The sequence below is a fragment of the Schistocerca americana genome, chromosome 2, assembly GCF_021461395.2.
Source record: "Schistocerca americana isolate TAMUIC-IGC-003095 chromosome 2, iqSchAmer2.1, whole genome shotgun sequence".
In the NCBI taxonomy this organism is placed as follows: Eukaryota; Metazoa; Arthropoda; class Insecta; order Orthoptera; family Acrididae; genus Schistocerca; species Schistocerca americana.
Window position 1 is genome coordinate 682,881,804 of NC_060120.1, and position 24,303 is coordinate 682,906,106.

Here is a 24,303-nt window from a genome sequence, read left to right on the forward strand (position 1 = left end):
TGGCACCCATTACAAAATATTACACATTTGAATTTCACAGAGTGAAATACAGAGACGTGCGATGGAAGAATGCTGTGTAAAGAGGCGTGACACTGTGTTTCGGCACATTTAAGACGAAATAACATGTCTTACATTCCCTCGATCATATATGTTTTATGTATCAGACTCATCAGAAAGATGTGCGCTACAAAATGAAGATATTTTTGAAAAGTCAATTTTTTAAATTTTTGGCGTCCTATCTCAAACGCTCGAGGGAGGGGGAGTGCCACTATCTAATATTGCATATTGCCCCGGTTCGGAAATATCGTAGGTCCGGACCTGATTCACAGAGCTGTCTGAGTTGTAGTGGGGAGGTGGTAGTCTCCACATGACCCATGTTTACGTTACATGATTTTGCTGTTTCCTCTTCGTTTATTGCTCTCAAATCAAATGCAAGCAAAACAGATTTCTGTGGCCGGGAGCTATCAAGTGAATTAAAATACATTCACATAATTATGGAAGGCTAAAATATGTTATTAGTTTAAGATTTTATTTTGTTTCCACCTTTCTGACAGTCAAGCATTAATTGCCTTGCAGAGCAACGAAGTTATTTTTGTTGGTTTGTTAAAGAAATTTGACTTTTATTAATCTGCTGAGACAGTCATTTATTGGAAGCGAAGTGTTTCATTCCACACTATTGGCTAGTTTCAACTGTTCTCTACATTTCAAGTTCATGTTTTCGTCTTCTAGCATGTATGGCATTATGCCATAATAAAGAACCAAAGATAAGATAATGCGGTACTGGTACTCCAAGAAAATTTATATCTGAATCTGGACATACGAATGTGCACTTTAACCCAAATCATGCATTTTAGTATGGTTCACAAAATTCCCATGCTCTTGGAGTATCCTCTAATGTCTTGTTTCTTTTATGACATAATGTAAGATCTTTTGATGTTTTACACATATGAACGTATGGGCTTCCTGCATCATCATAGCTGCGCAAGCACGGCGACGCTTGTCATCTGGCACAACTGCTGAAATGAATCTACTTCCAGCAGGTCACGTGAAAATATTCCAAATGGTTGTTTGAAAAGCGTTGCATTCAAGTAAATTAAATTTCCTTTTACACAAGATGAACTCTGTGTGTGAATGTCTGATGAATTTCTTAAATCACAGAGTGTTTGACTCTCAAAATTCAAACCTTTGAGGATGACCATTTAGAATAGAATCCAATGGTAAGGGTTGTGAAACAGCCATTGAAATTGAGCATGTCATTTTCAGTTCCCATGGTCACAGTTTAGTGGTGACCTTTGACCATTCACTCATGTGGACAGCTGGTTTGTGGTCTGGCAGACGGACTTGAGCTTTTTGGGCTTGTGGCTCATGACATCACAATATGGGTACCAATTGGTGCCACTATATATTTCTGCTTAACTGTGGTGGCAAGTACGGATGGACAATAGCAGAGTGCAAACTCCATCCCTATGCTATTTATGCCAACAGTATATGGAATTAAGTACAATGAGTGTAAAAGATATTAATGTAGCTACATATTTCTGCTTTTAATCTTGTTCAGGAGGCAAATCACGGAACTAACAAGAACATAGACTACAAATTTAGGTGTTTTAAGATTTGGTTTTCACATAAAGTGCAAGAAGTTGAACAAGAAACACACTTTACACAGGTTAACATAAACCCCTCTACAAATATTAATGTCTTAATTTAGATAGGAAATCTGCATGTGTGCTATGTCATGAGGAGGCTATAAATTTTATAGTCTAAAATATTATCAGTCCGATATATTTTTTTCAGCAAAAATTTTCAAGTGTATGCTTACTTACAGTAAACAGTGCTACAGCAACCAACTGAAAATGGGAAAAAGACCGTAGTCATCTAATAGATTCTAGTACGTAAAAATTCAAAGGGCTGGACTGTATCTACAGAAGGATCTGCTGGTTAACTGCTAATGCCCATTGATTTCTTATTTCTTCATCCCATGGAGAAATGAGTATACGAAATACTCCAGTATTATTGATGAAACTTCTTGGCAGATTAGTCTTGTTTTTAATCTGTGAGGAAGTATCATTTCAGAGCACAATCCACTGCAGAGTGAAAATCCATTCTAGGTCATTGTTGTTGTACAGCATTTCACATAATTTTAATTTGTTCCACATGACACACATTTGAAAATATGTTGATACTTTCACTAGAAAATTATGATTCAGTATTTGTTTGTTATGATTTCCACTTCACAAAAATATAGAATTCAAGCAAAGAAAATAGCTGTAAAGGAGATTTGAACCTGAGCTTTGTAGAGTAGCAGTCTCTGATGCTACTCGTTGAGTTATGGGAATGTTTAATTTTGGCAAATTGTTTTGTACTTAACAGAGCTTGGAAATCTTCTCATTTTTAGAAGCAACTTTTTTGACATTTTCTTTTATAAAGTTGTCACTGTTTATTATGAAACTGTTACGTCTGAGCGCAGACTATCAAGTTTCACAAATATACATAAAGAAAATCAAACAGGGCCGGCCCATAAGGTCCCCTTGCCAGATGAAAGCTCATATATACACTGACAGATATAAAATCTGTACAAGCTGGTAACTGACCAAAGTGCAAACACTTACAGTGTGTGTGTGTGTGTGTGTGTGTGTGTGTGTGTGTGTAACAAATCTGACGGTAAAGTCTGGAAAAGAGTGACTCATTGAGCATGACATCTACTGGCAGCACTAGGTGACATCATGAGCCGTGACCACAGAAAGTTCAGAATTTAACAGCAAGCTTTCTGGCTGGGTGTATCAGAGCAGTCTTGTGCATGGGTCTTCTGCAGGGATGTGGCCCATGTGGCAAGAGCTTTGGGATTAGGTGTAGTGTGTGAGTGGACTAGAATGTTATTTGTTTGGGTAGGTGGTGGAATACTACTTACGGAGGGATGTGAAGGCTTGAGGGTAGGATGCTCCTACTTTATAGGCAAGATGATTAATAGTCAAAGCTCTCATGAAGGATATGGTTCAGTTGTTCCAGTCCAGAATGGTAATGAGTGATACAGGGTCACATTTTTGTAACTGGCATATGTAGGTGATTGGAAGATTAAGGTTGTATGTGGATATAACACAAGAAATCTATTTGTGGACTAAGATTGGGGGGGGGGGGGGGGGGGGTAAAAACCTTCAGCATACTGAGAGAGGGATTGTTCCTCACTACAGATGCACTGTCCATGAGTGGTTAGATTTTATGGGAGAGACTTCCTAGTGTGGAACGGATGGCAGCTATCAAAATGCAGTTACTGTAAATTATTTGTTAAAGGAAATTTTGAAGTTTTCCACCTTTGCCGTTTTTCACAAGTATTCAGTTTACTATACAGGGTGTTTATAAATTATTTATACAAAAGTAACATTTAATAGTGAAAATGATGATGACTTACAGAAATGTTTAATACAGCACTGAATGCAGTATATCTTGAAGTTCTATTTACCACCTAACAGTTTGAGTTTCCGACATTCCTGTTAGGTGGCATGCGCAAATGAGTTATTCCAACAGTTATCATGGAGTCGTATAACTTTGCAGTGTGTGCCAGTGTGGTTTCTGGTTTTATGAATCCAATTTTGCTACTACAGTTAAGAGATAATTCACGAGTAAATATCACAAGCCACCAACTCGGAGACATTCTGTTATAGGCTGGTACAATCGTTTCACTAAAACTGGCTGTGTATCACATAGGACGCCAGGGCAGAGTTGGCCAATCATCTATGGCATAGCAATTGAACGAGTTTGGCAGTCCGAGTAAATCAGCAAGATGTGCGAGTTTAGAAATGAACATTCCTAGAATTACAGTGTGCAATGTATTACGGAAACACCTGTCCTTCAAATCCTACAAATTAGAACTATTGAAAACTTCAACAGATAATGACAAAGAAAAATGAGCTGAGTTTTGTGTAGAATTTAACAAAATGCAGACTGAAGATGATTATGAAAGGATGTTCTGTGATTAAGCCACCTTCCATACCTGCGGGAAAGTGAATCGACATAATGTTTGGATGTGGGACAAGCAGAAACCACATCATGTAATCGATCATGTAAGGGCCTTGTCTAAGGTAAATATTTTTTGCGCTGTAAGCTGTAACAGGATTTGTGGTCCTTTCTTTTTTGCTGAGTCAACTGTAATTGCGTATCATACCTGGACGTGCTTGAATATTATCTAGTGCCTCAATTACAACAGGATATGGGCACAGAATTTATTTTTCTGCAAATGGCACACCACCACATTGTCATCGTGAAGCTGTCGCATACGTCTGTAGCGATGTGCCCCCTTGCCCTGGATGTGGTGGAACAATATCCTGAGTATCACAATCACGTGGTTTAACCCAAATGGCCTCCTGTGTATGCTGTTATATTAAAGACAGAGTAATGTTCCTCCACTTCCGGGAAAGATTGATGATCTGCGACAATGGATAACACAAACAGTTGCCACCATACATCAAGACTTGCTTTATGGGATGTGGCAGAAAATTGATTCCAGGTGGGACATATGTCATGTTACAAAAGGTAGCCACACAGCACATTTGTAAATATAACTTAAATATATAATGCATCAAGTGCAGTATCAAATACTTCTGTAAATTGTTTATCTTTTCACAATTAGAGGTTACTTTTCTATAACTAATTTATGAACACGTTGTATCTTGTACAGTTGGCCAATTTCGGCCTTTCAGGCTGTCTTCTGGTGCAGTCTACAAAGAAATAAATCAAAGATACAAGAAGTATAGATTTGACTGACAGACATACAAAAATAATATTTTACAGTGGACAGTCTAACATTGTGTTAGGTTGGGGCATAAGTTCACAGCATTTTTGATTTGCGTGTTTGTAGTCTGGTTACTATAGGTTTGTTTATCGATCGTTGTCTTTTTTTTTTCCCAAATAGTTCACTGTTGCTGAAACTTCCTGGCAGATTAAAACTGTGTGCTGGACTGAGACTCGAGCACAGGACTTTGCCTTTCGTGGGGGCAAGTGCTCTACCAACTGAGCTACTCAAGCACGACTCACACCCCGTCCTCACAGCTTTAACTCCGCCAGTACGTCGTCTCAGTCCGGCACACAGTTTTAATCTGCCAGGAATTTTCATATCAGCACACACACACACACACACACACACACACACACACACACACACACACACACACTGCTGTGAAATGAAAATTTCATTCTAGTTCACTGTTGCTTTTTGAGTTTGCAAATTGTCATTTTGTGCTTTGAGATAGTAGAGCTGTGGAGACTATAGAAAATGGAGTGTCAAGTGAAGAAATTGGAACATTTCCAACACATTCTTCTGTTTGAGTTCAGTAGGATGATGACAGGAGCAGAGGCTTCCCAGAAATATTTAAACCATGTATGGGAACAACGCCAGTGGACAGAACATGGCAAGTAAATGGTTTTCTCATTTTAAGGAGGATTGTTTTGTCATTAGTGACTCTCCACGTTCAGGAAGGGCTTCGCGGTGTGACGAAGATCATTTACATGTGTTAATCCACAATAGTGTACTCAAGAACTAGCAGATATGATGAACTGTGATCATTCCACAAACGTGCGACATGTGCATGCAGTGGGGAAAATTCAAAAATTGGGTGTATGGGTACCATATGCTCTAAGCCAAAATCACAAGTATCAGCATGTGGCCATATATGCTTGCACATCGTAGATTCCTATCCTGTATCATTCTAGTGATGAGAAAGGGTGTCTTTATGCTAACATAAGGAAAAGAAAGGAATAATTGCAATCAAACAGACCACAAACTCCCTGTACAAAGACCTGCTCACAGCCACAATTATCTGTTGGAAGAACAGTGACCGTGTGTGTGGTGTACTACGAATTGCATCCTGAAGGTGTAACCACCACTGCTGACATTTATTGTCAATGGCTGAGACGCCGTGCAGACACAGTCCAAAAACAACGACCAGGAAGGATGTGTGAAGTGATGCTACTGCATAACACGAGCTCATATTCTGACAGAAAATGCTATACAGGAGTTGGGTTGGGGCGTCATTCTGCACCTGCTTAATTGACCTGATCTTGTGCCCTCAAATTTTCACCTTTTCTGCTCTGTTGAACAATCTTCAATTACCTTACTTTCCAGAAGGAAATTCTCTCCGAACATGGCTTGATAAGTTCTTTGCCTCAAAACCATGTGATACCTAAAGTCACAGAATCGTAAAGTTTCCCCAGGGTGGCGTACTGTTTTAAGTAGTGAAGGATAATATACTATTGATCACTGAAGTCTCTGTTAGATGTGTGTGTGTGTTGTGTTTATTTAAACTAAAAAATGCTATGACCTAATGCACCAACCCATTGCTTACAGATGGCGATGTGCTGTATAATTATCCTGTTATTAAACATCAGATACAGCCAATCAGAAAGCAAGCACACGACATGCAAGCATTACAATGAAAACCACATGAATTAAATGCACATGAAGAAAATTTGTCTAAATTATTTGTGTTCCTTCGTAACTGTTTTCATTACCATATTTATGTTATTTCTGTATTATGTTTTTTTTTTTTTAAGTAGGTAATGGTCACAGACTGTGCCATTGCCCAATTTTTTTGGTTGGATTTGGAAAGCGGCAGTTCGATTGTGACTTGATCATACCGATGAATTTGATATCGTTAGAGTAACTGCAATTCTCTCTGCATACTGCATTTCATTGAATGAATGAACAGTGGACACCATTTTGATGTTACAGGTTGGTATTGACAGGTTCAATGACAACACAGTTTTTCACAACCTCATTCTTTACTCAAGAACTCCATGAAGCATTCATTCAGATAGGTTCAATATTTTTATTTTCTCTGATAGGGGTGCCCATTTTGTTGAAGTTTTCTCTGTAACTCACTTATTTTGACATGCAGTTTCCTGTGCATTGCTATTTTAGTGGACCAGAGTATCCTTCACAACATGTTTTATTTCATGTGTGTTTTTTTGTAATTGTAATCTACATTTAGTTTCCGTGGTGAATTTTTCAGTCTGATTCAGTGTGTGAGCTTTGTTGAAACTTCCTAACAGATTAAAACTGTGTGCCAGACTGGGACAGAACAGCAATTGTGACTTCTGTTGGCAGTGTTATTGTCAATGTGTCAGCTGGGCTACACATGCACGACTCATGACCCATCCTCACTGCCTGGGTAAAGATAGCTCAGTTGGTAAGAGCATAAATGTAAAAAGGAAGTTTCCAGGTTTGAGATGCACTCCATAACATGGTTTACATCTGACTGGAAGTTTCATTTCCATTAGCTCATTTCCTGTGGCCTTGTGTCAATCTGATTTTGTTCTCATTTCTGCACTAGAGTAGATCTGCCAGCAGCAATCGAGGGTAGCATTGACATAACAGTTTTTTACAGAGATATAGTTCACTTAGCAAGTAAAATACTAAGTTCTGGAATCTTTTTCAAATGTTCTTTGTTGGACACAAATTTCCAGCTTAGGACTGGCAATGAGTGATTTGTCTAAAGTGCATATTGTGACACCAGCATACTAGTGAAATGTTGTTTAACGTTAAAATCTCTCCCTCTCTCTCTTCCACTGTCCTCCCCCCTCCCTCCCCCTCCCCTCTAACCCTACCACCGCATTTATATTATTAACAATAATGCAAAGACACAATGTTCAATAAGACTAAGTGTTCCTGAATGTGTTTGTGTGTCCTCTAACTGTAGTCTAAATAACTGATTCAGGAACAGAATTGCATCCCATTTATGTCAGCATGACAGTATCTGTATAATAATGTTGCCATGTGCTGTCTGATGTTTGGGTAGGAGCTCTCTCTTCTGAGACAAGCTGTCGATTTTTGTTTTTATTTTCTATTTGTGCTCAATAAAGAAGCCTTCAGCATGTCCCCTTGCGGGCCCTGAGTTAGAATAGGCCTGAGGTTTTCCCGCCTGTCGTAAGAGATGACTAAAAGTAGTACCACACCTTTCAGCCTTTATGTGGTGGTCCCCTGTAGGGTTTGACTGCCATTTGTCAAAGTTTTCCCGAAGAGCGAGCCAATTGGGGAAGGGCACCATACATGGTGCATCGTGTCCATCGTGAATTGAGAAGCCCACTTCTCGTCGTCGCATTGCAGTCCCGCTCATTCTCCATCTCTTGGGTGAGGGCATCTTCCTGGATGTGTTTTCCAGCATGCACTATGCAGTGTTGCTTTCTGCGCCGCCGATGACCATGGACTTCTTAGCAACTCATATCCAGCACAGTAGCCAGTCCGTTGTGGTGAGGCTGCCATGTACCCTGTTGGTTGTAGCCCCCTGACAACACAGGGACCGCTCTGCTGATGCCTGCGCCATTAGCTCCCCCACGTATGCCATGGAGTAGATGTCCATCTCCCTGGGGCATCGGGATGCCCCAGTGGCCTTCCTGCCAGGTGGCCCTTGCTGAGGGTGGGTGGCGCCCATGGGCAGGGCCCCTGGTCGGAGTGGGTGGCATCAGGGTGGATGACACACCATGAAGCATAGTATGTCATCTCTTGCTGGTGGTCCTCCACCAGCAGTCTCTAAGCGGCCAAAGTCTAACTTAAGTGCTAAGAAATATGACCCCAAATCGTTCCCCTCCCTGGCCACACCATGGGAGGAACACCAGACCAAGGATGGCAGCAAAGCTTATTCTTCCCAGTACCCTGTATGTACAATAGCTGATTGGGTCTCCTTTGTTTCAATGCAGCCTCAGTTTCTTGTAGAGCATTTAGAGGACAAGTTTGGGGAGGTGGAGGGCTTGTCCAAAATGCGGTCAGGGTGAGTCTTGATAAAAATGGCATGCTCTGCCCAGTCATGGGCATTACTCACCTGTCACAAGCTGGGGATATTTCTGTTACCATCACGCCTCATAAGAGCTTAAATATGGTTCAGGGTATTACATTCCGCAGGGACCGTCTTTTGCAGTTTGACAACTAGCTGCGCGCCAACTTAGTGCGACAAGGAGTTCATTTCCTCTGGTGCATCCATCGGTGTCCGAGGGACAATCAGGGATGCCACCAGTGCCTTCATCTTGGCCTTAGAGTGTGGCACATTACCTGAGGAGGTCGAGGTGATGGTCTACTGCTGTGATGTCCAGCCATATATCCCTCCCCCAGACCGGTGCGATAAGTGCTGGAAGTTCGACCATATGTCTTCCTGCTGTACTTCCAGCATCACATGTCGAGATGGTGGACAAGCATCCCATCCCATTACTCCCTGTGCCCCGCCTCCCATCTGTGTCAACTGCGGAGAGGATCATCTCCCAACTCATCACACACTTAAGTGATATTGACTGAGATGAACAACAGATATCCCCACCAACTCCACCTTCACTACTCACCAAATTTGGTTTTGGAAACAAAAGTATTGTCTTGAAGACTTTTTGTGTACTGAAGTGGAATTGGTTTACTACCCTTTAATATCCTCCTGCCTTATTTGCATGTACATTCATGTGCTGATTGGCACTTGCAACTTCTGATGTGTTGATTATTTATTGCAATATATATATATATATATATATATATATATATATATATATATATATATATATATACATCTAAAAAGAAAGATGATGAAACTTACCAAACAAAAGCGCTGGCAGGTCGATAGACACACAAACAAACACAAACATACACACAAAATTCTAGCTTTCGCAACCAATGGTTGCCTCGTCAGGAAAGAGGGAAGGAGAAGGAAAGACAAAAGGATATGGGTTTTAAGGGAGAGGGTAAGGAGTCATTCCAATCCCGGGAGCGGAAAGACTTACCTTAGGGGGAAAAAAGGACAGGTATACACTCGCACACACACACATATCCATCCACACATACACAGACACAAGCAGTGTGTGTGTGTGTGTGTGTGTGTGTGTGTGTGTTTTAAGAGTTTTCTTTCTTTTATAAAATCTTATTTGTCTTGTGCAGTATAAAAGTTTTTATGTTATATGAATAAACAGAGAGTATTTTATTGTGTATCGCCATAAGTATTAATTCTGAATTAATATTTTTCTTTCTTGTTTCAGAAAAAGTATATGGAGTGTAAAAGGGACTTGGGATTTTGTATCCCAGGTTTCCAGGTGTACAAGATTTCGAATGGAAAACTTATGAAATATGGAAAAGATTATGGGAAACGCTTGAACAAAAGTTCAGTTATTGATGGTGAGAACTTTTGTAACATATTGTGTGTGTGTGTGTGTGGGGGGGGGGGGGGGGGGTGGCTGTTGATAACCCTTTTTCTTTTTTCTCCCAAACTAATTGACCACTAATAGACAAGCTGTTGACTGACACCAAACTCAATTGTCTTACTGTTTCAGAAAATACATGTATTGTTTAGCTTAGTGGTAAAAATTCATAAGGAATTTACCTAGAGATAAACATCAGTCTGCTATGAGTGATAAAGACAATTAGGGTGTGTTTATGCTGGCCCCTCGCTGCTCGCCGGCATGGGGTGGCGATCGTGAAACAAGTCCACTGCACCTTACCAGTGCATTTAACCTGTACCATTGCTGCTCATGCCAATCCTTGTGCTAGGTGATGATGTCAACTTGGGTTGTGTTTCACTACGCAACCATCAACGAATGTCCTGAAACTTGAGTCGTGATTGGCTGCTTCAGGTTTACTCTGGCACTACCATGTTTGACTGCTCCTTATTAAATGCTTTCACACAAAGCATACACGTGCTTATACATTACCATCTACATCCACAATGTGCAAACTACTGTGATGTGCATTTCGGAGAGTACTTCTCATTGTATCTTATATTAAGGTGAGTAATGTGGGAAAAATTACTTCTTAAATGCCACTGTGTGAGCAGTTACTAAATTAATGTTACCTTTGTGATTATTGCAATAGCATATTCTCAGATTCTTGCACTTAATATTGGCACTTGAAACTTTATAAGTAATCTATCGAGAGTGTTCGTGTGTTACTTCCCAGTATCCTACCAATGAAATCAACATATGCAGGTAGTTATGTTGTGAGAACTGTAAGTAATGATTGTCAAAGAGGAACATATTTCAGCTGCTTTTGGATACAGAGCTATCTAGGACGAGAGGCATACAGAAATCATAAGTGCTTCCTGGTCAATAATATTACATGTAATAATTTTTGGTAATTAGTTTGTCTGTTTCTGTTATTGTATTCTTTTTTCATTAGAATTCTTCTTCTTTTTCTTCTTCTTCTTCTTCTTCTTCTTCTTCTTCTTCTTATTCATGTTCATCATGAGCTAGCAGGGTCTGCTTGTTGGCACATCTGCCTCCATTTTGGTCTGTCGAGGGCATCTTCATATGTGGCATTGATAAATTCCATAGCCTTCTCTATACGGTCCGTCCATTCTGTTTTGCATCTGCCATTTATGTCTAGGTGCATAGTTGTTCTTGCCACCAAGTCTGCTTTACTGTGCATGACGTGTCCATACCATCTTAGCCTGCTTTCCCGTAGTTTGTCTGTGGTGGGTGCAGCTCCAAGTCACTGTCGAACTTTGACGTCTGTTGGATGGTCAGATCGGGTAAGACCAAGGGACCATAGGAGCATAAGCGTTTCCATCACGTGGAGATCCTGCTCATGCTTCGTTGTCATTGGCCAACATTCCAACCCATAAAGTGTGACTGGGCATACTACAGTCCTATAAACCTTGGACTTAAGGCATAAAGGCATGCGGTGGTCATTAGAATATCAGCATGAAAATCTAAGGGCGAGAAATGTGGTGAGTGAAGTACATGTGGACAAAAAAAAAAAAAAAAACTAAGTACTATATTAGAGTGAGTAGGCCTATGAATCATAAACACAATTATGATAATAATTTTGAGTTGAATCTTTATATAAAATATTCTGGTTCAATAATGTTTAAAATTAACTGGAAAATTTAAGACATTCGTAACTACCTGAAAAAGTGCTCTGAATAATTTTTGAGGTGCTGTTATGACTTGTGAAACTATCTGCAGTGTGGATGATCTGTATTTAAATGGAGTGTCCATACCTCATCTCCTTTCTCGTTGTCAGTAACAACACTTGTGGCAAGAAAGAGCCACTATCATTGTCATCAGATGTTGCGTAGAACATAGTTTGCTTCACAAACTGCAAGTAATTCCTCAATTAGTAATGTGAGCAAGGCAGCTGCAGGGCAAAGGCTTCTAGCAGGAAAGTGAGATGCTGTGTGAGCCCAAGGCTGCAGCGTAAATGCAACAAGGCTCCCTGCAGGCAACAAAATGGAATGTGTCCGCAGCATGGCTGCAGCTTAAATGTACCCTTAATATGGTGGATTAACAGTGAAATTTGTGTAGTCAATAACATGATGATGTAATGAAAGTAACAGTTAGTTTAGTTTCTAACTTGACAGTAATCTTGAAATACTGGGGGTCAGCATGCAAGCAAATCATATTGTGTGGGAAAAATAAATTGTTTGTTTGATGAAAAATAGACATAAATGTATCAAAAATTGGGTAAACAGTCAATGTGGACCTCAGTGGACTCAAGCTGTTAAAATTGTAGCAGTTCGCATTCGTGAACTTTCAGCTTACTCACATGAATAACATAAATCACAGCAAATAAATTGTTAGTCTGTTGCAACAAGCAATATTTTGTGTGCACATTTATTGTCCTTCCCACCACGTTTTACCGTGGGCTGTATGACAGATCAGTCTGACACCATGATCAACATTCCATATTTCACATGAAATCATCGAGAACAATTTCATCATTGCAAGGGACTGCCAAATTACATGACAGTTGGTAAGAAAAATGTCAACATGAGGCAAATGCGGAAGGCAATAAAAAAACTGTCCCCAGAATTCGAACTATTAATTTATTTTTGCTCATTTCATCTACATCTGCATGCCACTGTGAGATTCATAGCGAAGGGTATGCCCCATTGTACCAGTTATAATGGTTTCTTCCCATTCTATTCACATATGGAGCATAGTAAGAATGATTGTCTGAATGCCTCTGTCCGTGCAGTAATTATTCTAATTTTATCCTCAAGATCCCTATGTGAGTGATATATAGAGGGTTCTAGTATATTTCTAGAGTCGTCATTTAAAGCTGGAGCCAGTTCTTGAAATACTGTTAAGAGTCTTTCAGTTCACTTCCTTCAGTTTCTGTGACACTCTCCCACAGATCAAACGAACCTGCGACAGTTCATGCTGCCCTTCTCTGTATACATTCAATATCCTCTGTTAGTCCTATTTGGTATGGGTTCCACACATTTGAGCAATGTTGTAGAACAGGTTGTATGAGTGATATGTAAGAATGTCCGCTGTGCTTTCCCAGCATTCTACCAATAACCTGAAGTCTGCCCCCTACCCCTTGTAGGTCTGGGTGTTAGATTAGGCCGAGGTATTCCTGCCTGTCGTAAGAGGCGACTAAAAGGAGTCTCACACGTTTCGGCCTTTGTGACGGTCCCCTGTAGGGTTTGACAGCCAGTTTTCAAAATTTTCCTGAAGAGTGAGTCAATTGGCGAAGGGCGCCTTAAGTTGTGCATCGTGTCCATCGTGCATCGAGATCTTTAGCCTGCTTTCTCATCGTCGCATTGCAGTCCCCTCTTTCTCATTGTCGCATTGCAGTCCCCTCTTTCTCATTGTCGCATTGCAGTCCCCTCTTTCTCCATCTCTTGGGCGAGGACCCCTTCCTTTCCACCACGCACTAATTAGTATCACTTTCTGTGCTGACGATGACCATGGACTTCTTTGCACCTCATCCAACACGGTAGCCAGTCCGTTGTGGTGGGGCTGCCAGGTATCCTGTTGGTTATAGCCCCCTGACAACACAGGGATTGCTGTGCTGATGCCTGTGCTGTTAACTCCCCACGTATGCCAAGGAGTAGATGCCCGTCATCCTGGGGCATCGGCACTCCCAGCGAGGGCCATTCTGCCAGGTGGCATTTGCTGTGGCAGGATGGGGCCCATGGGGAGGTCCTCTGGTCAGAGTGGGTGGCATCAATGCGGATGACATGCCATGAAGCGTAGTACGTCATCTCTTGCTAGTGGTCCGCCGCCAGCAGTCTGTAAGCGGGCAAAGTCTAACTTCAGTGCTAAGAAATATGACCCCAAGTCGTTGCCCTCCCTGGCCAACCCACGGGAGGAATGCCACGCTAAGGATGGCAGTGAAGCTTATTCGCTCCGGTACCTGATATGTACGAGAGTTGATGGGGAATCTTTCATGTCCTTGAAGCCTCAATTTTTTGTGGAGCATTTAGAGGACAAGTTTGAGAAGGTGGAGGGCGTGTCCAAAATGCGCTTTGGGTCAGTTTTGATATAAACAGCATCCTCTGCCCAGTCACGGGCATTACTCGCTTGTGGCAAGTTGGGGGATGTTTCTGTCACCACTGCTACCTACAAGCTCTGTGTCTGAGGATGGGGTTGAGATTCAGGCACCTGCTGAGGAGCTAGATCTCGCCAGACGCTCAGACACAATGGATATAGACTGCTCAGGCAAAAAGTTGGTGGCAGCAGGTGACCCTGAGGCATAAACTGCCAGAGTTTACATATGGTCCAGGTTATTATATTCAACAGGGACCTTCTTTTGCAGTCTGACGACGAGCTGCACTCCAATTTAGAGCGGCGAGGTGTTCATTTCATCTGGTGCGTCCATATGGGTCCAAGGGATAACCAGGTTGCCACTGGTGCCTTCATCTTGGCCTTCAAGGGTGACACATTGCCCGAGAAGGTCAAGGTGATGGTCTACCACTGTGATGTCCAGCCATATATCCCTCACCCCAGAGCGGTGCTTTAAGTGCTGGAAGTTCGGCCATATGTCTTCCTGCTGTACTTCCAGCATCACAAGTCGAGATGGTGGACATGCATCCCATCCCAATACTCGCTATGCCCCACCTCCCATCTGTGTTAACTGCAGAGAGCATCATTCATCTTGCTCACCAGACTGCAGAATTTTACAGAAAGAGAGGAAAATCGTGAAATATAAGACCATGGACCGACTGACCTACACAGAGGCTAAGAGGAAATTTGAACGCTTACAACCTGTGGCTATGACTTTCTCATAAACCGCCGCTACGAGAACAGTTGTCGCCATGTCAGTTCCTCGAATCCCTGCCGTCTCTCAGAACCAAGAGACTACACCTGCCCCATTGATGGTGGGGCGGCATTTCCCTCCCTCTTGCTCTGGCACCACCTACTTCGGGAGCAACACCCGCCAAGCATAAGGCTTCTTCGGCTCCTCTCGCTAGGAAGGGGTCCTTTGGGCCACTCCCTTCTCAGGTTTCTGCTAGTGGGAAAGGTGACACCCACCAGTGGCTAAAGAGCCCAAAAGCAGATGGTCATAGGGCTTCATGCTCATCCTGTGTCTCAGAAGCTGAGCCAGTGAAGTCCTCCCAGCCAGAGAAACCCAAGGAACAGCATGAGAAATCTAAAAAGAAGACCCCCAAGAACTAGGAACTTGTGCTGGCACCCACACTGCTACCTACAAGTTCTGTTGTCTGAGGACGAGGTTGAGATTCAGGCGCCTGCTGAGGAGCTAGTTGTCGCCAGACGCTCAGACACAATGGATATAGACTGCTCAGGAAAAAAGTTGGTGGCAGCAAGGTGACCCTGAGGCAAAAACTGCCCCATTGAGTGTTCCATGCCTTCCCAGTCTCATGTCGTCATCATCCTCCAGTGGAATTTCGGCTGTTTTTTCCAGCGCCTGGCTGAGCTACGGCAACTGCTAAGGTTTACACCTGCTTTCTCCATCGCCCTCCAAGAAACCTGGTTCCTGACTATGCGGAACCATGCCCTCCATGGCTATAAGGGATATTACAGGAACTGTAACGACTATTATAGAGTGTCAGGTGGAGTTTGTTCATGTCCTAAACTCAGTCTGTAGTGAACCTTTGTCCCTTCAAACCCTACTTGAAGCTTTGGCTGTCAGAATACGGACGATGTGGGAAATAACTGTCTGCAATGTATATCTTCCTTCAGATGGTGCTGTACCCCTGAATGTATTAGCTGCACTGATTGATCAACTCCCTAAACCTTTCCTACTTTTGAGAAGTTTTAATGCCCATAACCCCTTGTAGGGTAACGTGGTGCTTACTTGCCGAGGCAGAGATGTCGAAACTTCACTGTCTCGGTTTGACTTCTGCCTCTTAAATACTGGGGCCGCCACATTCCAGTGCGGCTTGAGCTAGTTACTCGGCCATTGATTTATCAATTTGCAGCCCAGGACTTCTCCCATCTATCCACAGGAGAGCACATCACGACCTGTGTGATAGTGACCACTTCCCCATCTTCTTCTCACTGCCCCGGTGTCAGGCCCATGGATGCCTGCCCAGATGGGCTTTAAATAAGGAGGACTGGGAAACTTTCACCTCTGATGTCACCATTGAATCTCCCCCACAAGGTAACATCGATGTGATGGCTGAGCAGGTGACTGCCACAATTGTTTTTGCAGCAGAAACTGCAATCCCTCACTCTTTAGGGTGCACCCGGCGAAAGACAGTCCCTTGGTGGTTGCTGGAAGTCGCTGAGACAATTAAAGAGTGTGCTATGTACCGACGCAAACACGATTGCCGAGCACTTTGCCGAGCACTTTGCCGAGCACTTTGCCGAGTTCTATGCCCGAGCCTGTGTGTCGGAGAACTACCCCCAGCCTTTTTCACCCTCAAACGGGGGATGGGAAGGAAAGTCCTCTCATTCACTACATGTCACAGTGAACCCTATAATGCCCGATATATGGAGTGGGAGCTTCTCAGCTCACTTGCACATTGCCCCAACACAGCTCCTGGACCTGATCGGATCCACAGTCAGATGACTAAACATCTCCTTGCCATCTTCAACCGGATCTGGTGTGATGGGGCTTTCTATCACGATGGCGGAAGAGCACCATCGTTGCAGTGCTCAAACCCAGTAAAAACTCACTTGCTGTGGATATCTATTGGCCCATCAGCCTCACCAACGTTCTTTGTAAGCTGCTGGAATTTATGGTGTGTTGGCAGTTGGGTTGGGTCCTGGAGTCACGTGGCCTACGGACTCCATGTCATGGTGACTTCCGCCAGGGGTGCTCTACCACTGATAATCTTGTGTCCCTCGAGTCTGCCATCGGAACAGCCTTTTCCAGACCCCAACACCTTGTTGCCGTCTTTTTTTATCTATGCAAAGCATGTGACACCACCTGGCAACATCATATCCTTGCCACATTGTATGACTGGGGTCTCCAAGGCCCGCTCCCGATTTTTATCCAAAATTTCCTGTCGCTCTGTATTTTGTGTGTCTAAGTTGGTGCCTTCCATAGTTCCCCCATATCCAGGAGAATGGAGTCCCGCAGGGCTCTGTCTTGAGTGTATCACTATTTTTAGCGGCCATTAATGGCCTAGCAGCAGCTGTAGGGCCATCTGTCTCACCCTCTCTGTATGCAGACGGCTTCTGCACTTCATACTGCTGCTCCAGTACTGGTGTGGTGTTGCTGAGTGGCACCTACAGGCAGCCATCCACAAGGTGCAGTCATGGGCTCTCGTGTACAGCTTCCATTTTTTGGCTGCTAAGTCATGTATCATACACTCCTGTCGGCGTCTTACCATTCATCCAGAACCAGAACTTTACCTTTATGATGATCCACTCACTGTAGTGGAGACATATCAATTCTTAGGACAGGTTTTCGGTACATGATTGACTTGGCTTCCTCACCTTCATCAGCGTAAGTGGAAGTGCTGGCAGCACCTCAATACCCTCCACTGCCTGAGCAACACCAACTGGGGTGCAGATCGCTCTACGCTGCTGCACCTCTACAGAGCCCTGGTTCAATCCCGATTTGAATATGGGTGTGAGGTTTATAGTTTGGTGGTACCCTCAGCATTGTGTTTTCTCGACCCAGTGCACCACTGCGGCGTTCGCCTAGTGACGGGGTTTTAGAACGAGTCCGATGACCAGTGTCCTAGTGGAGGCCAGAGTCCTTCCATTGAGGGTTAGCCATGCACAACTGCTTTCTCCTGCGCATCTGAATTTGATGTTCGCGTCTGGTTCCTTCAATGTGAACGGGAGTCCTTCCCATTACCAACTCTCCTCGAGGTCCATTCACATACACCTATGTAGTGTACACCAAGGCCACAGATTTTTCTGGACCTTTCATATGGCCCTAAGGACTCCGTTAACCCTGCAGCTCTCTGCTATCACTTCCTCTCGATTCTCGACGTGCACTGTGGCCATGAAATGGTTTACACTGACAGCATGATGGCTGATGGTCACAAAGGCTTTGCATATGTTCATGGAGGACGTATTGAACAACACTCCTTGCCAGATGGCTGCAGTGTTTTCACTGCAGAGCTGGTGGCCACATCTCGTGCTCTTGGGCACATCCGTTCATGCCCTGGGGAGTCATTTCTTCTGTGTACTGACTCCTTGAGCAGCCTACCAGGTATCGACCAGTGCTACCCTCGCCATCCTTTGGTAGCATCCATCCAGGAGTCCATCTATGCCCTGGAAAGGTCCCGTAGTTCAGTGGCGTTTGAGTGGACCCCAGGACACGTCAGAATCCCAGGCAACGAAATTGCTGACAGGCTGGCCAGACAGACAGTGCGGAAATGGCTTAGGGAGACAGAATGGCATAACAGTACACACAACAAACTGCGTGTCATTAAGGAGACTACAAATGTGTGGAAGTCTTCCATGTGGTCCTCTCACAGGGAATAAGTTGTTGTCTGCCGGCTCTTTATTGGCCATATGTGGCTAATGCATGGTTACCTCCTCCATCGCGAGGACCCACCTTGGTGTCACTGTGTCTCACAAATGATGGTCGTACACCTTTTGCTGGACTGCCCATTTTTAGCTACTCTGCGGTGGACTTTTAACTTTCCCAGCACCATACCTTCGGTGTTGGGCGACAATGCCTCAGCAGCAGCTTTAGTTTTACATTTTATTCGTGAGGGTGGGTTTTACCATTTGATCTAAGTTTTAGTGCAAGTCCTTCGTCCCTTTGTGTCCTCCACCGTAGTGCTTTTAGGGTGGAGGTTTTAATGTGTTGCAGAAAGGCTGGCTTATCCTTTTTATTTTCATGGTCAGCTAGCCATGATAATCTGCTGTCTTGTTTTGATCTCGTCTACATGTTTCTTGCATCTCTCTGTGGTTTTCTTCTCTGATTTTGTCCATTTTAGTGTTTGTTGCCCTTCTGTCATTCTTGTGGTTTTCTCCTTTCTTAAAGCTGTGTTTTGTATGTCATAATTATTTTACTTCCACCCTTGTGGAATTGTTTTAATCAGAACGAGATACCGATGACGTAGCAGTTTGCGCCCCCCCCCCCTCCCCCCCCTTAAACCAACCAACCAACCAACCAACCAAAGTCTGCTATCTGTTTTACCCATGACCGAGCCTGTGTGATGGTTCCATTTCATATCCCTGCAAAGTGTTACACCCAGGTATTAGTGTGAGTTGGCCGATTCCAAAAGTGACTAATTGAAATAATAGTCACAGGATACTACATTTTTTCGTTTTGTGAAGTGCATAATGTTACATTTCTGAATATTTAAAACAAGTTGCCAGTCTTTGCACCACTTTGAAATCTTATCAAGATCTGACGGAATATTTATGCAGCTTCTTTCAGATAGTACTTCATTATAGATAACTGTGTCATCTGTAAGAAGTCTGAGGTTGCTATTAATATTGTCTGCGAGGTCATTAATATGCAACATGAACAGCAAGGGTCCCAACACACTTCCCTGGGGCACACCTGAAGATACTTCTACATTTGACAGTGACTCTCCATCCAAGATAACATGCTGTGTCCTCCCTACTAAAAAGTCCCCAACCCAGTCACAAATTTCTCTTGGTACCCCGTATGATGATATTTTTGACAAAAAGTGTGTGTGTGGGGGGGGGGGGGGGGGGGGGGGGGTACTGAGTCAAATGCTTTTCGGAAATCGAGAACTACTGCATTTACCTGATTGCCTTGCGCCAAAGCTTTCAGTATGTCATGTGAGAAGAGTGCAAGTTGGGTTTTACATGATTGATGTTTTTGGAATCCATACTGGTTGGTATTGAGGTCATTCTGTTCACGATACCTCAGTGCCTTTGAGCTTAGAATATTTTCTACGATGTACAACAAAAATGGATGTCAAGGATATTGGACAGTATTTTTATGCATCACTTCTAGTACCCTTCTATAGACCTGCCTTTTTTTTCCCCAAGAACTGACAATTGATTTTATCTATGACAGATAATACAGTAGGCTCTTGCTAATTGGCCCTCAGTACTCAGGTCTCTGTTATCTGGTGCACATCCAAAAACATGGGAACAATGAATTATTGTGCACAACAATGCTTAGTTAAACAGTGCTTTATATACCGTATTTGAAATTGTAGCTTTCTTTACTGTTCGGAATCATATCTCCTGAAAGGAAACACATTACGCTAGAGCTCAAGCAGACACTCGAAATTTTATATAAGTTAAATCGAGGTTCTTCATAGAAAACCATTGCTGCTGAGTTCAATGTTGGATGAGCAACCATTTATGACATCAAAAAGATAGATAGATTTTATTCAACAATACTCAACACAAATGGATAGTGAGTTGGGAAAATGGAAGGTTATGCGAAAGAGTGAGAATGGAGAACTGGACGTAGCTGTTTATAGGTAGTTCATACAACAACACAGTAAAGGAATTCCAGTCAGTGGCCCGGTTATAAAGGAAAAAGCAGCTACATTTAACAAACAACTTGGCAGTAGTAACTTGTTTTGGCATTCGGCAGCTGACAGTCACTGGGGAAAGTCGCTCAGCTAACGATAAGGATGCTGATGAGTTTGTAAGCAAGATGTGGAAGATAATAGAGGAAGATGATTTAACTGCTGATGCCTTGTATAATGCTGATGAAACAGGACTCTTTTTACAAGATGATTCCTTCAAAAACATTAGCTGTGAAGAACGAGGAGGAAACTCATGGTTACAAGCAACAGAAACCAAATGTTTGTACCAGCAGTGAGAAAAGAGCTAAAGAAGAAAAAGCTTCCACTGAAAGCTATCCTTATAATTGACGATGCTTCCAGTCATCCTTCAGATGTTTCTCTAAAGTTTGATGGTATACAAGCTCTCTCTCCCACCGAGTGTGACAGCCGTAATTCAGCCCATGGACTAGGGAATTTTGGAATCAGTCTAATGTCAGTATCGACATTCACTTCTTGTCTCCTTGCTGAACGAAAGTGAAAACGACTCCATAGAGACTATGCTGAAGGTATGGAAAACAATTAACATATGTGGTGTTGTTTTCCACACAACCGAAGCATGGGGTAAAGTGGAGAGCAGTACCATAATGAAGAGTTGCAGAAAATTGTGGCCATCCATTGATGCTGAGTTGGATCCAGTAGTGAGTGACAGCAATGAGCCAGCCAATTCGGAATTATCAATTACTTTGTACACTTACATGTTCCACAAACTTCCAGGAGGAGCAGAAATTGGTTATGAAGATGTTACTAAGTGGCTGAATGAGGAAAACTGTGATATGGACCGAACTTTAACAGATGAAGAAGTAATCAAAAGTTTGAAAAATGTAATGATGAAAGTGATGAAGAAGAGGACACAGGAGGAGAGAGCATGAAGATTTCTCAACTGCTGGTGCTGAGGCTGCCTGCAGTACCGATGTAATGCTTGTGAAGCGGTTGCGTGATAAAGCATGCCACTGTCGTGTATCATCATTGCGACAGTTAAAAATTAGGGACATGTTTCATGGTGAGTGATACGACCGTATAATTATGTACAGTATACACTCAAGGACTAAGTTTCCTTTGAAAATTAATGTATTTTTTGATTTAATAAAGCATATCCTCTGTGTTTTAAAATTGTATTGTTCGGTTTAATGAAGTACAGTACACTATATCCCCTATGTTTCCAAAATAAAAAAAAAAAAAAACAAAATAAACGAATAAAATAGATTTCAGACACTCATTAATCCGGCACCCGTAAGTACCAGGAATGACCGGATTAGTGAGAGTCTAGTGTAGTTAGAAGAGGGGCTAATTGAGCCACAGATTCAGTATAGAATCTGACAGATTCCATTGAACCCTGGAGCTTTGTTCAATTTTTATGATTTCTGGTGTTTCTCAATACCACTGACACTAATGCTTATTTCATCCATCTTTTCAGTGGTACAAAGATTAAATTGGGACGATTCTCCTGAGTTTTCCTTTGTAAAGGAACATTTGAAAATGGAGTTGAGCATTTCAGCTTTGCTTTGCTTTGCTACCCTCAATTTCAATTCCTGTCTCATTTGCTAGTGACTGGACACTAACTTTGGTGCCACTAGGAGCCTTTACATATGACCAGAATTTATTTGGGTTTTGTGAAATACCATTTGACAATATTGAAGGCATTGATCTCTTGACACTCAACACTTTTCATTCAGCATCTATCTATCTACAGCCCCACACTTTGTTTCACACCTATAATGCAGTAGCCTCTGCTTCTTTAGAAGTTTCTTTACAGTGACTGTTTACCATGGAGGCTCTCTCCCATTATGAACTGTTCTGCTGTGTACATAACTATCCAGTGCTTGGTCAACCACAGTATTCTTCTAAACTTGGACATCCTGAGGTCAAATCTGTTTATTGCCTTTAGATCCAATAGATCTCCATCATGATTGGGGTTCCTAACTATCTGTTCTAGGTATTTTTCATAGAAGGCATGTAGTAACTGAAAGTCGAGAACAAAAAAAAAGGTGAGAGTGAGGCCGGACTAACCAGTTTGTCATCAACAGCAGTCTGCGAATTTTGAACAGGAGGTAAATAATGAGGAACTTAACAAGTGAAGACAACACTGCACATAAAGCAAGCCTAATGAGCAATACAGAAGGAGAGAACCTAGGACATAATAGAAGTGGAGGCAAAGATCTCTCCCATCGGAAACTGATGCTTATGATCGGAACCACCTTGGACAATATTTCAGCAGGTAAACTGGTGCTATGGTTGGTGCCCAGGCACTTAAGCTTGATGGCTGGTGTGAGAAGCTGGGAGCATCTGGCATTATAATGAGATGTATCGATATGGGCATTTCTGGCTGTGGTTGCAGATACTGTGTGGAGATCTCCATCTTTATGTCTGTGTCCAATGAAATTGCCGCTGGTTTTAATCGGTGCAAATTATATCTGTGAAGTTCTGGAACTGACAGTGGTGGACTTTCCAGTTCAAAGTGTACTGCTGGTGATGATTTAGGTGTGGCAGAGGTGTTTTGTATGATGGCACTCAAAATCTTTTTGTGTGTTGACTGGCATGATGTAGCCATGGGTCTTAACCACTGTTGCTGGTGTACATTTCTTTTGGTCTAAGAGAAGTGTGACCACACTACTGTTCCCAGCGAGTATCACCCTGAGTACCAGGTTCAGGATTCCCGGGGCTGTGAGGCTAGGAAAAAGACCATTCATGGTCGGTCCCCATAGAGGAGTTCTGCCAGCCTAAGATCTTGGATGGTAGTCTTTCTGAACTTGCTCAGGAAAAGTATGAGTGCTCATTTTGTAATAATGGTTCCCACTGCTTAACATTTGCTACTTAAATCTCTGCAGTGCATGCTCCGCTTTGCCATTGCAGGCTGGCTGAAATTGTGGACTAAAATGGTGTTCCATGTTATTTGGTGGGCAGAATTGTATGAAAACTGCTATGTAAAATGGAGCCCATTGCCCAATACTGTAATTTGGGGAACCCCTTTGACTGGTAGAGTCTGGAGTAACATATTTATTGTGGCTTCTGTGGTGGTGGACCACATAAGGGTGCGTAAAGAAGTTATCCATGACTATCAGCCACATATAGCCTACAAATGGGCCCACTAAGTTCAAATGAATTTGGTCCCAAGGTTGTGGTGGGGGTCATATGAAAAATTGGGGTGGTGCTGCCTTATGGCAGGTACTGACTGAACAGCTGTGCACTATGGCTTCTGCAATCCTGCTTAAGCTTGGCTAGTGAATGTGTCATCTCACTAGAGCTGTCACTTGTTCTTTCCCCCATGCCTGTGATGAAGTAGTTGTAAAACACGAATGTCGCAGGGTGGACGGGATGACAACATGATGTTCACCTGCCTCAGCATCTGTTTGGAGGATATTGCTGATTACTGACCGATGGTGGTAGATGTATGCCAAGTCTGGAGCTCTTGATTTTGGTGTTTTGAAATTGGTGTTTGCTGCCCTTGGAGCATATAGTGCATTACTTGTCGTAAGATCAGTTTGCTGTCCATGTCTGCAGAGATCAGCCTTCAAGGGCAGCCCTTAAAATGTGTGTGTCCTTTCTGCACCTATGTGGAAACACAAGATTTACTGCTGGTCAAAGGCTGGGTCTGGTAACAGGGAAAGGCATATTAGGTTGCCTGTATTTGCATATTGTGCTATTACCTTGTACATAGCAACATATCTGCAGGAGCTCAGGAAAAGTGCCAAGT

At 42.8% G+C, this 24,303-nt stretch overlaps 1 protein-coding gene across 3 annotated transcripts in view; it reads left to right on the forward strand.

Moving 5' to 3' along the window:
- The window catches only part of LOC124596110 (inositol polyphosphate multikinase), a 352,197-nt gene that overhangs the window by 321,394 nt on the left and 6,500 nt on the right, over nt 1–24,303 (forward strand). For all 3 annotated transcript variants that reach the window (XM_047135125.1, XM_047135124.1, XM_047135123.1), the window contains one exon: nt 9,997–10,132. In XM_047135125.1, the coding sequence (XP_046991081.1) occupies nt 9,997–10,132 (136 nt within the window). The remainder of the gene's footprint in view (nt 1–9,996; nt 10,133–24,303) is intronic.